The following is a 15,870-nucleotide window of genomic DNA, read 5'->3' as shown; positions in this document are numbered from 1 at the left end:
TGGTCCACTTTGGTTAGATATAATCTTGCTTGACTTTAAACATCTGCAGTGTAGAACTGACACATGAGCCAGCCAGTCTGGGCTCCCCTTACAGTCAATAGAGAGAAATAAGGGCACTTTTCACAGAATGATTAATCTGACTTCTTTTTGATTCTGCAGTAGGATGACTTTGTGCTCAGGAGATCCGAGTTCCTCTGCAGTGACTGTAAATGGAGCCTCAGGCAGCTCACTTAGAAATATATATCTATATTTGATCAGATAAAACCTCCTTCCTGTATCAAAGCCCTCCAGCTGTGTCTCATACGCTATCTAGTACCTGCAGAGGATTCACTGGAGGAGTAACTAGCTTGCAGGTCAAGATCTGAAGTAACACTGAGGCAGAGACAGCAACTTAAAGCCTAATTTTGGTGCTTAAAATTTGATAGTGCCCCAAAATTTCTGTCCTAACTTGCTAACAGGAGAGTCCCAGAGTGGAGATCCTAACTCCCCCCCTACCGTTTACTCAGTTGCCAGATACCACATGTAGCGTATGCCTAGGGACGTGATAACTTACTTTTGTCTGAACGTCTGAACCACTGTCCTCCACCCAAAAATGATTTGGTGTTCACCAACCAGGCCATCTTTTTGTGTCGGTGCCCTGAAGGACTCAGTCCCATAGGCATGCTCAAGCCATACATACAGCCAGCCTTCAGCATTCAGCCCAGGTCACAGCTTTGCTGGTAAGAGTGCCTCCCACCTGTTTTCCCCTCTGCTCCACTGCTAGCCAGGTGAACAGGGTATGTTTCAGAGCTGTGGATCCAGCCCCCGTGGGGCTGAGAGGCACCTGCAGCACCCCTCTCTTACTGCTGAAGCAGGTGGTGAGCGCTGCCACTGCTTGATCATGCTTAGACCTGGGTACGGGAAATCAGTTTGAGCCCTGAATCTCAGGAAGGCCTTTAGGAATTTTTGGAGACCTTTGACTCTGACGTTGCTGTTGGCTGGCCTATGGGTCACAGCCTGCACAGTCTGGGCTCCTACCTGAGTCACCTCCCTTTCTCTTTGCATTGACAGGGAACAGAGGTGCCCTAATTTAGCAGCAAGCATTTCCCTTCCAGAGGTAGTGTCTTAACTTTAAAGTACTGCATCGTGGAGAATCACTGTGAATATGCCGTTCTTTGACCTGAGGAGAATAACAGGTCTCCTGCTCTCAAAATATGGTTGGATGGATGTTGAGCAGCTTGGATGCCTGGAGGTATCACTAGAGCCATCCACTGAAAAGGGGAGGGCAAATGTGAGGCCAGCTGCCTGCAATCCCCAGACCTACGTGGACAGAATATAAAGATGGCCCCTACGAACGAACAATTATTTTGCAAGTAATAAGAATGAGAGCAGGCAGACCCATTATCTCAACATTATTGCCCCAAATTTAAGGGCAGTTGAGTTAATTTGCATAGTATGCTGTCCAACAAAAGGAAATCTGAGTTCCTATGGTACATTGGACTGTACTGAAGTATGGTACATTTGAACATTGTATGGTAAAGAAAGGGAAAACAAGTGTAAACTGAATGAGTCGTTAAGCTAATGAAATCACTGTCGTAATGAGTGTAATCAATCTACTAAATGTGGCATCTGTTAAGTGAATGTAAGTGTAACTGAGAGCTGTATGGGTAATTTAATTCTCTTGCTGTGTGTGTCTTATCTGCAGGAAAGAGGAAAAAAGACAGAAATAGGCTTGAATGTGCTTTCACAATTCTTTTGCATTTATAGGTACATTTCCATGCCTCTATTTTTTAATTCCTTGCAGTTGTCAGGCTCTAGTCAGGTTGCGGTGGAAGTGTCCCTTCTAGAGTTTGCTCATTGGTGCACTTAGGTAGGTGACTTACAGAAGGGGCTGGCCTCTATTAGATAGAATAGCTGTGCAATGCTCTCTATTTATGGAGTGCCCATTAATCATTCCCTCCTAAAGGGAAGCAAATCAAATGGAAGAACAGAAGAAAATGCAGTGCCGAACTATAGAAGGGGCATATGTTTGCTCATGCAAATATGTGAATATGGTGATGATAATAATCCTTTCCTATTATAAGCACTTTTAAAGGGGACATCAATGTGGAATGCAATGCTTTGCTATTAAAAAACCCAGTTTCTTTCTTTCTTTCTCTCTCATTGCACTGCTTTTCTCATCATTTGATCTGAAAACAAAGTGGATACTCCTTCTATCTGAACATAGACTTTATGTGAAGCTGTAAAGGATAAAAGCCATACAGATTCTTTCTTTCACTTCATTTTTTGGATAATATTTCTTTAGTTTAATTAGTTGATGTCCCAAGCTTGACCCACCTAGACTTTGTCATACTGGAGCCTTATAGAGAAAATACTCTATAAAGTTTGAAATATTTAGACATGGCCTGTCTCCTGTTCAGCTTGCCTCAGAAAGTACCACTAGAGTCAGCTTCGACAGAGTGTCTCCCAGGTTTTTGTTAGTGTGCAGATGTGGGTAAGATGTGTTGAAATAGTTCAGAAAAATGCACTACTGAATTTGTGAAGAATCACTTCCCCTCTTAATCAACACAAGCAAAAGGCTGTGTTACATTCTTGCAGTGCTTTTCCACCATTTGGGGGGTAACACCTGTCGTTCCCAAGATGGGAACATGGTAGGAAAGGGGAGAGCATGGATATTAGGTGGAAGAACATCAGAAGCTGCATTTTCAGGAGAATATTCTCCCAGGCTTTTTATAAGCTTGCTTTTATTAATGAAATTCCCTGAAGGCAAGCAAAAATTTCCCATTTTGCTTCAAGTAGCAATTGCTTGAGTTTCTTTTGCTGTCCAGATGCTTTAACGTGCAATGGCCAAGATAAGTTTTGCTTTTGAACTTAAAAAACTTAAAAAAAACCCCAACCCCAAGCATTCCTTAGCTGCAGAACAAATGTTAGTAAGCACGCCAAATAAAGGAAAAGAATTATTTGAGATTTTCCAGACTGTGTTTTAGATCTTGTCTAAGTCCTCTACATCAGGCCCAGACTGCTGTCCGGGCATTCCTCGCATCACAGATGCACAGGACAGGGGGACAGCAGGGCAGGAGTGGGAAAGGTGGAGAAAGGTGCTTTTGAAGGGGGAAGGCAGGTTGTAAAAAGCCCACAACCTACACTCCCCTAAGTTGCCTTAGCCAGATATTAGGCTTGATCTTAGGAGCAAGGAATATTCTTTAGAAAGCAATGAAACCCAGCATTTCTTTGGAGATGGATGGGAGTTGACAGGTACATCTGGGAACCTGGCCAGCACATTTAGAGGTCTAAATAGGAGCAGAGTTCTATGGAAAATCTGGTTTTAACTTAGACTGAGAAGATGCTTTGCCATTTCCACAAGGCTGCTGTACTCCCATTTCTCGCCTTGGCTGAGTCTGTTACAGACTTTAGAGAAGAGCACATACATAAACATGTATTGTAATTGTGCTTTTAACTGACAGGAGTATAGCAGCAGTTTTACCATTTTGAGAGCTGCTGTAATAACTCTCCCTGTACATCCCCTTTCTTTGGCATGAAATGCTCTAGCTACTTAGTGCATGAATATTGTGCAACAGGTAAGGAGCGAAGCTGAACGCAGTGGTGTTTGATTACAAGGAAAGGTCATTTCAGAAAGCCAAATGTAGCTACCTGAGTTGGATTTTACCTCTTTTCCTTCAAAACCAGCCAGATGATCTTGACGGTCTTCACTAGTCAGCTGTAGGGTAACAAATGGCGGCATCCTGAGCATCACGGTGCCATTTCACATCAGGGTAGGACATGGTGGGGAGACTGCTGTTCGTTCTGCTATCATGGCTTCCTGCGGTGCCTGTGGTTCCCAAACAGTCTGCCCTTTTCATGCCTGCTCACGGGAGGAGAGAGCTAATCGCTCCAATGTTACTGAGCCTTTCAGGCCTTTTCTTTACACTCTGACACATCCCCTGTGGCTGGCAAGACTCTGCTGCTGGCAGGATGGTACGAACAGCATGCTCTGCCTCTCTCTCTGTACAGGATTCACCTTGAGGACCTTAGCCAAAGTGTGCTGCTCCATATGACCGAGAAGCTCGGCTACAAGAACAGCGATGTCATCAACACTGTGCTCTCAAACAGGGCAAGTCACACACTTGCCATCTACTTTCTACTTAATAAGAAGCTGGAGCGTTACTTGGCAAGCCTTAGGGTAAGTACTGCTTGATGCCAATTCTTTGGACAAGTGGGTGAGGGGAATAAAAAAAGTGCTGAAAGTTTCCCAGCTTGCTGGCATTTGATCTCAAGGCTTTACGCAAGGGTGGGTTTTTTTGATAATTTTGTAACAGTAACCATGAAGGGAAGGTATTCCTTGCAAACTAATAACATTATTTCAGATAAGAATTCCCCAGGTTGCAGAGAGCATTGCTGATAGGCTTTATGTCTCACAAGTCCCTGTTTCCATAGGAGATTCCTTCTGGCTAGGCAGTTACCCTATAGAAAGCAAACTGTTGCCATGAAGAGCCTTACTTGTGTGTACTGTGTCTGTATGTTGAGATAATTCTGCCAGTTGAAATATCAATAACACAATGTAATTTGATTCAGGAAATCAAGACGAAGCTTAAGAGCTATTAAGATTTTATTTAGTTTTTAAGTGAAAACTTAGCTGAAAGTTTTACATGAGAAATAACATGAATATAAAGTCTCCTAATCTCCTGCTGCCCTTCCTGGCCCCTGAGTATGGCTTGGGGGTCAGAAACACTGCTGATGGGTTTGCACAGCAGCTTTCTCTAGGGCAGGAGTCTGCTGCCACATGTCATCCTTCCTTGTACATCCCGAGGAGCGGAGCTCTCAGGCCACGTTTTGCGTGGTACTTGCTGGAGTGCTAGGATGGGCACAGCGCACAAAGACAAGCTGCACACTCTCTTCCCTTGGCCTCTCCACTCAGCTGCCTGTGGTCTGGCAAGGAGTCTGAACTAGTTGAAGGTCTGTAGGGTCCTACGTGACTGCATGGACAGGAGGGTGGGTTGTATGGAGTTTTCTTCTTAATGTGTTTGCTTCTTAGAGAAATTATCCCCAACGGCCTTCCGATCTGACAACAGCTTCTTAGTTTTTTTCTTTTCTCAGTTCTTTTAGCAAGCTTGTTTTAATGATGATGCCATCAATGATATTTAAAATGTAATGGACCAAATTCACCATCTCTGTAAGTTAACACACCTCCACCGAATGCCAAGAGTGGATACGGTCCATTAAGCAGTAGTTGAATGTTAGTTTTCTCTAATTATCTTACATACTTTACTTTTCTGTGCTTCTCTCTCCACAGAAGTCTGAAGGCCAGGACAATATTTGCCACAAGAACCAACTATACCAGATAGAAAAATACAAGGCAAATAAAGACTCCTATGAGGTAAAGCTCATTAAAGCTCATTAAGGTACTTTGAAAGCAGACTGAATTTGAGGATCCCCGGTGAATGTGATTAAGGTGATGGATTTCTGGACCTGTGGAGAAAAAAAAGGCCTGTGATCTTGCCTGTGCAGGACAAATAATTCCTTCAATTTCTTTTCAAAGGAACAAATAGCAACCCCCTAGGGTGGAAGTGTAAAGGTGACTTTTATGAAGAAAATAAAAGTTCTAAATGCTCTGTTTACCAAAATAATGCAAACTTCTTCAGGGGGCTCTGTAGTTTCATTCTGGGGTGCAAGTTGCTGGTGTTGTAAGAAGTTGTGTTGCCTTGAGTCTCAAGACCTTGGTGATGTAGGGCAGAGAGCTGAGTGACAGCCAGGGTGATCATCCCTGGTCACCTGGCATTCCTGGTGTCCTGGGCCAAGACTGGCTTGACTACCAGAAACAATGAAACTGTATTAGCACAAAACTCTGCTCAGGTTAGCAGAAGTGATGCAGAACTAGCCCACTGCACCATGAGGGACTTCCCTTGGCCAGAGAAAAGATTTAACCAGGTTACCTTTTGCTCTGTCAGTCTCCAGTCTTTTTGCCTGCAAATAGAGAAGGTAGTCTATATTAAAAGAATACATATGAGATAATAGGAGTCTTCTCATAGCTGGAGTTTTTCTTCCCCAGCTGATTCTTTGCCAAGCACTAAAATTACGAGAGTAATATGAGCTGTGCAAGTCTTACCTACCAAGACAAAGAGCAGTATTCTTGAAGAGTCTACCTATTTCAAAAGCTACTCTTCAGCGCTGGATTGATGGTCTAATCGCAGGGCAGTTTTGTGTCATGGCTGGTTTTGTTTATTTTAAAGACTGCTTGCAAGACAAGCTGAACAGCAAGCCAGATGGAAATAGCAGGGCAAAGTACTTATAATTCTTTTCTTACATAAATCAAAACCCACCTTACTTAAAATGTATCAGCAGTGGGTAGACTCAATGAATATAATATTTCAAAATGCTCTTTGACAGCTTATTTCAAGCTGTTGTAGGGCAACCTTCCTCTGGAAACACAGGCAGGTACCTGGAGGTGAACACTGCAGATGTCGCATGGTGCATCCTGACGCTCTCTGGGCCAGGTTCTTCCAGCTGCTGGTGTCACTTCTCTGTGCAGTGACAGAGAGCCATGGGCATGCTCTGCCTGCTATCCAGGTAGTAGCTTACAGCTTCTGTGTACCTACCCTGTGCAGGGGAGCCTGCAGCAAGGTCTGCCCGTGTACCTGCACGTAGCCGAGAGAAATGCATGGTCTGGTTTGGTGGTGGTCCTGAAATCCCCGCGCCCCTAGAGGGGAAGTGGTGTTTGACTTCCGTAAGGATAATTGAAAACTAACGGTAGCGCCACTGTATGACCCCAGTTTGGTTTGTAGGGATAAAGGCTCCCTCCAAAGCCTCTCCTGCACTCGGAGCTGGTCCCAGTGGAGCTATTTAGAGGATGGGGGGGTGTCATTTCTTTCTTGAAATAGTTACCTTGATGCAATCACAGTGCAGACACTGCAACAATAATACAGTATATTCTTGTTCTGCATGGGCATCGCTGAGTATAAAGCATGGTTTATATCGCTTTAACTGTATTTACACAAGGGGATTGTGTTACACTTACTGTACCAGGACAGTTACAGCAGCACACGTGGGTGAATACAGACCCTGGGATGCTACTGCCCTTTATAACTGGCAGACATCTCTCCTAAAATGCCTTCATATGGATGGGAACATAGCCCTGGTAGCGTCTAGCTTGTGCCACTGGGATCAGTTGGTACCACTTGGACCCAGGGATACAGATTTCATAATCTTAGGCATGTTCATGAGCTGCACATAGAGTCTTCTTATCATCCCCCATTTCCAGAGGGGAACTAGGAGGCACTGGTCCCGAGGCAGACACTGCACAGAGAGCGTAGCCGTGTGTTGCCATGGGAATAGCAGGGAGAGGAGAGCTGGTCAGCTTCGGTTTCAGCAGCTGACTGAATTTCTTCCACCTCACTCCAGCAATGTGCAATAAGGACTTTGCCTCGATCGAGGGGCTGCCTGCTGGGGCAGGCAGCAGGGCACGCAGGCAGCGGTCGTGCCCAGCCCCTCTTCTCCATTAGGTTTCCAAACCTGGGGTGGTGGGATCAGTGCGCCAGGGCTGAGGGTGCTAAGTAACCAGGCTGTTTTGCAGGCTGATTTCATTTTGGTGCTCAGGGCAGCTGGGCAGCACAGGGAGGAAGGAGGCAGCAGTCTGTCTCTCTCCAGCTCTCTTTTTCTTGGAGAGGCCTCAGGTGATGAGCGGCCGTCCCTCCAGCAAATCCAGGGGACCAGTACTGGGGATACCTGTCTCCCACAGGGTAGCTGGTGGGCTCAGACTCAGGAAGTTTGCAACTTTTAAGAACTTGTGTCATTGTCCTATCACCATTTCAGACATGGCCAAGGCAAATACCCTTTATCTTCCTTTCAAATCCGTTGCTGGGACTAAGGGTAGATTTTCGGGTCGAGGTCAGGACAGGAAATAGCAGAGGATGATGTAATGCCAAACCTATTCAAGTATAACATACCGGTACAACTCCTGCATTGTGCGACAGCATGCCATTACATGGCTGTGCATGGTACAGTGAAGAGCAAACTTTTATAACTCCCCTGAAGGAAATCTTCCTTTCCTTTTAAAATATAATAGTATTGTGTCACCTTGGGAGTTTAGGATTTTGGTCGTTTCCCCTCTCACAACCATCACCTAAGAGAAATAACGTTAGTAAGTTTTAAAAATACTTATAAGACTATTTGCAACATTCACCCAGGGTAAACTAATCAATTGCTAACACCAGATATGTGAATTTTCTTTTTGTGAGTGCTTTTAATTGTATGGTATGACTGTATTACTGCTGCTTAGAAGACATAGCAGTGTGAAGGCAAAGTCAGGGGCACCTGGTGGGTGAGGAGCTGCGGCTTGGCTCTTGTACCATTAGGCTAAAAATATTGCAGCATTGAAACGTCCTGCATTCTGACAGATGCTGCAGCAACTGACATGCAAATTCTTTCTTCACCTATCCAAAATAGCAGAAAGCCGCTAACAATCTTGATAGTCTCCTTTAGGCTTAATACAGTCACCACTTGGTCTCATCCTCACAAGTACCTTTAAAAAAAGATATTCAGTAGAGCCCAGTCTTTACTGAACGTTGCAGCAGAGTTTTAGAGCCCTGAGAGGAAAAATAGTGTGGTAGGCTCAAAACTAACTGTACAGCTCCCACTGACTCTATTGTCACAGGGTGTTATTCACACAGTGTTGTTATTATTATTATTGCTATTGTTGTTATTACTGTTTTTATTACTTCATCGTCATCAGTAGTGACTGTGGTCGCCCAGATAGTGCCTAGGACTGATCAGACATTGTGTTGTTCCAAGCACAGCACAGGCAGGGAGGAATAAATGCTCGGTGACAGAGGTGTTTACAGCCTCTAAAGGCAAGGGGAAAGACGTCAGGTGGAAGAAGAGGTATCATGCAAGCAAAGTGATGACGGCTCCATAATGCATTGGTTTGTTTCTGTGGAAGGATTAGCCAGCTTTAGCTAGCTAAAGGGAAAGAAATTGGAGGGGGTAAGGGACGAATGGAGGGAAGGCTGGCGACAAAAAACACATGTGTGAAGGGAGACAGATGTGAAGACAACGAGGAACTCAGAAGGTCTCTGGTTCTCACTCTCCCAAGTCACCTAACCACTTCTGTAATAAAACTAAAAACCCCAATTCATGATTCACTGAAGCTCTTCCTTCTGACTCTGTAACTTCTGAAAACTCGAAGGTTAATGAGTCCAGCAATGCCCAGACACCCTCTATGTGGGGGGCTGAACTCTGTCTGAGCTGGGAATGATCATAACAAGTGCAATCCGGTTATTTTCCTCTTAGGTGTCTTAATATGTTTCCAGAGCTGTGTAGTGGCCCAACAGAACCCAAGTTGTCTTCTGCATCTTTCTTTCCCTCTCTCGCATGTATGCATGTTACTTTGCATTTGAAGGTTTCAATAGACTTCATGTCAATGAACTTTCGACAGAAAATCATCAAGAGAGCCAGCCCTTTGGCAGTGCATAATTATCAGACAAAATACAGGCCTCAGCATATAATTGGGTGAAGGAACTTCCCTGCATTTTTAAAAAAAGACTTGTAGTTACAGTGACTTTTCAATAAGACTCGGTGAAACATGTTGCTTAAATGAGAATTACAACCACACAAAGAACGTGACATAGAAGCCCCGCTAAAGAAACAACCCCAAAGCAACCAGAACAAAAGCCCCACTTTTTTGAGATTGACATCTAAAACCGGACCACACAGATTTGTTCCAGAAAGGTGAGAGATTCTTGAAGTCTTTGAGGAATGGCAAAATGTGGGCCACAAATCTGATGCCTGATTTTTAGAAGTGAAACAAGAGTTTTAGCTCCCCCTGTAATCAGTGGCAGGTAAAGAGTGTTACGCAGCTTGCAGAATCTAGTGATTCATGTTGAAAAAAGATAAAATGAATTTTCACTGTAAAACAGTGCTTTGAAAATTGGATTCCTCTTCAGATCCCATTCCCAACTTCTGTTTTCCCTCTGTCATCACTGAAGATCAAACCTATCTTTTAGGATGTATGCGCTTGCAATCCCACCTTCAGCTGCCTTCCCCGTCACGAAAAGGAGTTAGGGTTCAGTGAAAGGTTGGGTCAGTAATTTTCTCCCCCTCCATGTCTTGTGCAGTTGCAGAGATGCTGTAAAAGCAAGGGCCGTATTCCTCCTGATCTGTTTTGGACAGAAGATAAATGACTCAAAGAGTTTAAACGTCTTTAAAGCTTTGCAGCTCACCTTTTTAAATGTCAGAGGAAGTGCAATAAAGAGAAATCAAAGACCTTTTTTCAGTGTTTAAATGGGGAGGCAAATTTCAGGTATGAAGGAGCAGGAACCTTCATCTACTTGCTCCAACGAGGTGTCCTAGGACAAATGGCCTCTGAAGAGAAAGCTTTCCTTTAATTTTCCAAAACCAACTTTCACACTGTGTGAGTGTCAGAGCAGATGGGAGCCATGAAATCATGTCAAACAGATCAGAGGAAAATGAGACATGAAAGATTTCATTATCTTGAGTAGCCAGGATAAGTTCCTTGTAAATGTATAGTTTTTAAGTTGGCTTCAGTAAGTGGTGTGCTTATAAGTCTGGGGGTCATTTAAATTTCCCTTAAGTAAACCAAATTGTTCTTGTTTGTTTTACAACTTAAAGGACAAAAAACTCAAAGAACAAGAAAAGAAAGGGGAGATTCTTCACCGTCAGCTCCCAAAGAAAACTGAGAAAAGTCCAGTTTCATATAGACAGCCTTCTTCCTGTCTTATCTCACAGATACAGAACACCAAGGCTCTGCTGAAGGACCGGAAAGTCACCAAGGCTGGAGGTCCGGAGAAAGGTCAGTGGGAGAAATACCAGTGGTGTGTCCCTGTGCGCACGTGCATGCGTGGGCACGCGCAGTATTAATGAGAGCGTCTTGTGTGTTGTGTGTTTGTTAGTAAATAGTCGTGTGCTTGCATTCACTGTCTGCTCTGGAGGTGGTATGTGAAAGAGGACTGGATAACGTAGCCAAACATTGAAGGAAACATCCTGAGGAAACCATGACGATGTTCAGCAGTCGTGAATCCTCACTTCTACTTCTCTTTTATTTGACAGAATTCCCACAGTGTTTTAAAAAAAGCTTTCTTTCCCTATTTATACATACTTACACAAAATCATCTGCATTTCACACTGGTGCTTTGAAAGCATCAACACCCACCCCAGATCACTGACAAACCAAAGCCGGTAGACAAGCTTCTTCCTACCGGTATTGCTAAGGGGTACTAAGGGGCAGCACGGGAAGAAATCCCTGACCCTGAGGAGAGTGCCGGTAACGGTGGCATCCCTGGGAGAAGCAGTGCGCGGCAGCTGATGGTGGAGGAAGGGGAAGTAGGCAGCCAAGAGGAAATGCAGGTGGGACTGCTAACCCCAGCAAATTTCAGGCAGCAAAAGGAGAGGGGAAAGCATTAACAGAGAAGGGAAAAGACGAGACAGCTAGAGGAGAGCAGAGCATTAATCACGCAGGGTAGGAAGCAGCCTGGGAGGAATGGCTGAGAGCTGCTCGCAAAAGGAGGTGGAGGAAAGGAGTGGAGGGAAAGAGGAGTCAGCGGGGAAAATGGGGTGTTGGTAGTGCAGATGTGGATGGGAGACATTGAGGAGCAGGAAGGTGATGTAGCCAGCTGTTAAATGAAGGAACTAAGTGAGGGGAGGTCATTACAGAGCAGTGGGGGGAAATACGGTGATGTAGAATGTTTAATGTGGTGTCAGGGAGTTATTTAGGGTGGTGGCTTATGGTGTTTTTTGCTCTTTCTTGTGACTTGATAATTTATCATTTGATGTTTTATACCTAAAAAAATGTCAAAGTGGTATTTGTCTGGCAGCACAGGCACCTCTGCTGCAAGGTAGCAGTAGTCCGCGGAGCTGGTCAGAAATGGGACATACTTTTTGTGAAAATGTAAAAAACATTAAAAAAGGCTCATTTTGTTCAGAATTTGTCATTCCTTTTGGGAGGGAGGCACAGGAGGAAGTGAACGTAGTTCATTTTTTTTCCTCTTTAGATTTCTCCCTGCTTTTTTGAACTGAAACGTGAAAATCGTTCAGATCTCAGCTAAAGCATTTCCCTGCTTATGGAATCCATGTTTTGACACTTCCTAAATGAAGTGGTCAAATAATTTTGACCAGTTTTGGGAAGAAACTAGTCAGATTAAACCTGGTCTGCTTTTCCCAAACAACTCTCAATGTGAGTGATTTCATCCCGTACATCCATTCAGGTCTCAAACCCTGCCAAGACCATCACTTTCAAAAGAAATACATGTGAGATTTGTGGTTGTGACCTGAGGGCTGGCAGACCTAAATTATTTTATACCCCTTTTAGATGGTTTGAGACTGAGGGAACTCATGGACAGTGATTAACTGCCAGTCCGCTATTCTTTCAGTTAGGGGAAACCTAGCAAAGCAGGCTCCTTGGATAGCTTTCCATAAAGGCAGCAAAGCATGTTTTCTTGTGACAAGCTTGGCATAAACGAGTGCCAGCGTCCTGTAGAAACCGAGCAGATCTTCTCCATGAGCTGTTTTGTTTTACTGGGCCAAATCCTGCAAAGATTGTTCCATTTATATTCAGTCCTTGCTGGGAGAAGATTCTCACTGAAGTCGATGCAGCAAATCTGTTCAAACTGTAACGGCCTGAATCTGGCCAGTACAGCTACTCCATATTTACATGTGTGAAACCAAGAACAGATTTTGTTCCAAAATGCAAGTAAAGACATTAGGGATTAACTCACTGTTGTCCCCTGTGTCTCTAGGTATGTCAGTGAATACAGTACACAGACCCAGTTAAAACCATGCAAAGTTGCACTAAGAAAGGAGAAATGTGAGATCTCTCAGACATGGCCTTAGAGGATATAATTAATACAAACAGCTGAAGACATCTGTGGTTTTCCATTTCATGTCCTTGTCTTACTCAGTTTAAGCACTCTTCTTGCCTTTGAGGAAAGTGGCAGATAAATTACCCATGAAACAACGTAAGTATCAAATGAGAGTCAGGGAATTAGGTTCTGAGTATATCCCTAAGACCATTTGTTCTAGCTAGTGCATTTGTCACACTCTCCTAAAATTGTTAAAGGTGATGTCGGACGCTGTCTGCCGTAAGGCAGAGCAGGCAGTGCTATTAAATACAATCTGCTCTTCTGGTTCCTTTTCTGATTGCTTTGCAGACTCCAGCAGTGCGGTAAGCCCCTTCCACGAACCCCTGGCAACCAAGACGGGCTGCGTCACTTCCAGCTCCCTGGAGTACCTCGAAGTCCAGCAGCCGCCCCCCAGAACCCCTCGGCTCCTCAAGAGGCAGGAGTCTCCGCAGCAGGAGCCGGCCCGAATCGGGGGCCGGGCAAAGGACTCTCCTCTCATCCTGAATATTGTGCACTCCTTCGAGTCGGTTGACAGAGAGGACCAAATAGACCAGGTTTCCCCCTCTCATCAGTACAGGATTTTAGGCTCACCAATGAATTTCCCTTACAAAAGCTCAAGTGAAAGGACACTGTCTCCGCTTTTTCAGCCAGGGAGTACGTCCCCCGTCCACCCCACCCAAGTCTCTTTCACATATGAAGAAAAAGCGTATCCGGCAAAGGAAGAAGCAGTGTCCCCTACTCAGCTGGTTTCCAACAACCCCTTGGGTAGCCCCAACTGTGTTAAAAGCAGAGGCAGATTCCCCATGATGGGGATCGGACAGATGCTGCGGAAGAGGAACCAGACAATGCAGTCGGCGAGCGACAAGCCACTGGAAGCGAGGATGCCTCAGCTGCAGCAGATGAGCCCCGCACAGATTTCCTTCAATGCAGCAGATGCTGTCAGCGGCCAGTGTTAGTCTGACATCCTGGGATTTGCACTGCTGTTCTCTGGGACCTAACCTTTTTTACTTTTAACAAGAAGGGAAAGCCACAGGCATGTTGCTGTCACTACGTAATACACCACAGTGGTCCAACATAGAACATCAGAGGTCTGCTTCTAAGGAAGGCATTGTCCTACATATTGAAGCTGGAAGAAAAGGGCTCTGCTTGTGCTGTTAAATATTAACATTTGGCATCTAACTGTACAGTAAAACATGTCTCGAAAGAGCTACATGAATATGTATTTTCACTGCTCTCATCTAGTACTGTAGTAAGGTTGATTGGAAGAACAGCAAACATTAATGGTTTGATTCATCAAGGTAACCTGCGTGATGCCATGAATGCCGGTCCCATCCAGGATCTGTGGTAAGACTGTCCACGCTCCATCTGCCTGTGCCACACAGTACATGGTGCTGCTACAGGCGTTGTTCACATGGCTAGACAAGTGGAAAAACTCAAGGTACTATGTCCAAAGTCAACTTGCTAGCAAGCACTGCCAAGAAGATGAAGTTGGTAGAAGCTTGAATAAAGACACAAGTGATCTAAACATTCAGAAAAAGTGGGAGTATTGGAAGTCAAAGCAGATTTTACTGTTAATTACATAAAGTAGCTGATAGCGGAATCATCTTTTTCCTAGAGAAAATGATGATTTAAGGATGTCACTCAGAAGAAACATGACTATTTAACACAAATTTCATCATGTGGAAATTCACCACACTAGATCACTAGATGCCTGTTCTTTTCATATGGTAGGTCTGCAAGCAGATGCTTCAACAGCAATCCAGATTGCAACATGCTGTGTTTAAACAATCCAGTCACCTCTGATTTTTGCAGCCATACTAGTTCCATGGCACACCTATGTGCAGGACTGTTAGTCCCTGTTACAGCAAGGCAGCATTGGACACACCTGAAGGCTTTTCTGAGAGACTGCAGTGAACTAAAAAGACTAATAAAGGACACGTGAATCTGTACCAATGCCGTTTTATACTGCAAGATTGGTAATGCAGTGGTTACCAAAAATTCGGTATTGTTATGAGCAATGAAGATTAACTTTCTTAAAAGGCACCATGTTCTGCATACCGGTCTTGTTTTTCTAAGTAAATGATACATCTGAGAGGTTGGCAACATTTTTTTGGTTGTTTTTGTCTTCAAACCATTTCCTATAAATCAGAAGGTTTAGCCAAAGACTACTCTTTTCTTTCGTCTGTACCGCGCTTGCGTATATGTTTGTGTGTACAGGATGTCTCAACAAAGCTTATTCCAGTCTGGTTCCCAAGCAGGCAGCCCTGGCCTGCATAAGCCGCACTGCTGCCCACCCACTTAATGTCATTTCAAAACCCAGGCAGCAGAGGCATCGTCATCTTCTTGGAGTTGTTGTTGGAAGATAGGGATTTTGCATTGAGACCATTGATAGGAATCTAAGTCCTGTTTTCATCGATATTTTTGCAAACAATTTTGTGGCCCCGTTGGTTTCGTGTCTGTGCAAATGCTGAGAATTACCCCTGTTTGAGAAGCTTTCCTTCTAGTTGCATGAGAGAGATACACAGGGACAGGGGGAGGAGGGCCAGCAGAGGCAGGGGAGAAGGTCCCCAGCAGAGCCCATAGTTGAGTGCATGCTCCAGATTCTCAACATAGCTCAGGCCTTACACCAAAATCTGCAAGAAAAAAATTGGACATTAATCCAAATACTGACAGAACAGGTGACTGGACTGTTAATATTGGAATGCTTGCTGGCAAAACGAGCAGAGCGTAAATGCCCAGAGCGCCCTTCTCATCCCTGCAGATGGGACCTTCACCTTGGCACTGAAGCCGCCCATCGGTTCGGTACAGGGGAGTCCATACACATCTTGTACTCTTCAGTGTAGTGAGGACACCTGCCTCTGGGGTAGTTAAGCTACCTGCAAAATAATATACGTAAAAATCCCAGTATAATAAGAAAGACAGCCCTGAAATAATGTTACTCATTTTCAGATTGAAAAATGTCATCTTTTGTTTGTACAGAGCACCTGTGCATCCCCGGGGTCCATTTTAGCTCTTCCTTTTGTTTAAAAACATCAAAGCATTTTCT

The 15,870-nt window shown here is 44.4% G+C and overlaps 1 protein-coding gene across 1 annotated transcript in view; it reads left to right on the top strand.

Moving 5' to 3' along the window:
* HUNK (hormonally up-regulated Neu-associated kinase) overlaps positions 1–13,780 on the top strand; it is a 57,177-nt gene extending 43,397 nt beyond the window's left edge. Inside the window, exons 8-11 of the mRNA XM_010585330.1 lie at positions 3,991–4,159; positions 5,270–5,353; positions 10,717–10,780; positions 13,134–13,780. Coding sequence (XP_010583632.1) covers positions 3,991–4,159; positions 5,270–5,353; positions 10,717–10,780; positions 13,134–13,780 — 964 coding nt within the window. The remainder of the gene's footprint in view (positions 1–3,990; positions 4,160–5,269; positions 5,354–10,716; positions 10,781–13,133) is intronic.
* Positions 13,781–15,870: the final 2,090 nt, after the last annotated feature.

This window comes from Haliaeetus leucocephalus, unplaced genomic scaffold (genome assembly GCF_000737465.1).
Source record: "Haliaeetus leucocephalus isolate CR32 unplaced genomic scaffold, Haliaeetus_leucocephalus-4.0 Scaffold93, whole genome shotgun sequence".
In the NCBI taxonomy this organism is placed as follows: Eukaryota; Metazoa; Chordata; class Aves; order Accipitriformes; family Accipitridae; genus Haliaeetus; species Haliaeetus leucocephalus.
Note: the sequence above shows the minus strand (reverse complement) of the source record. Positions and strands in the feature narration are given on the sequence as shown.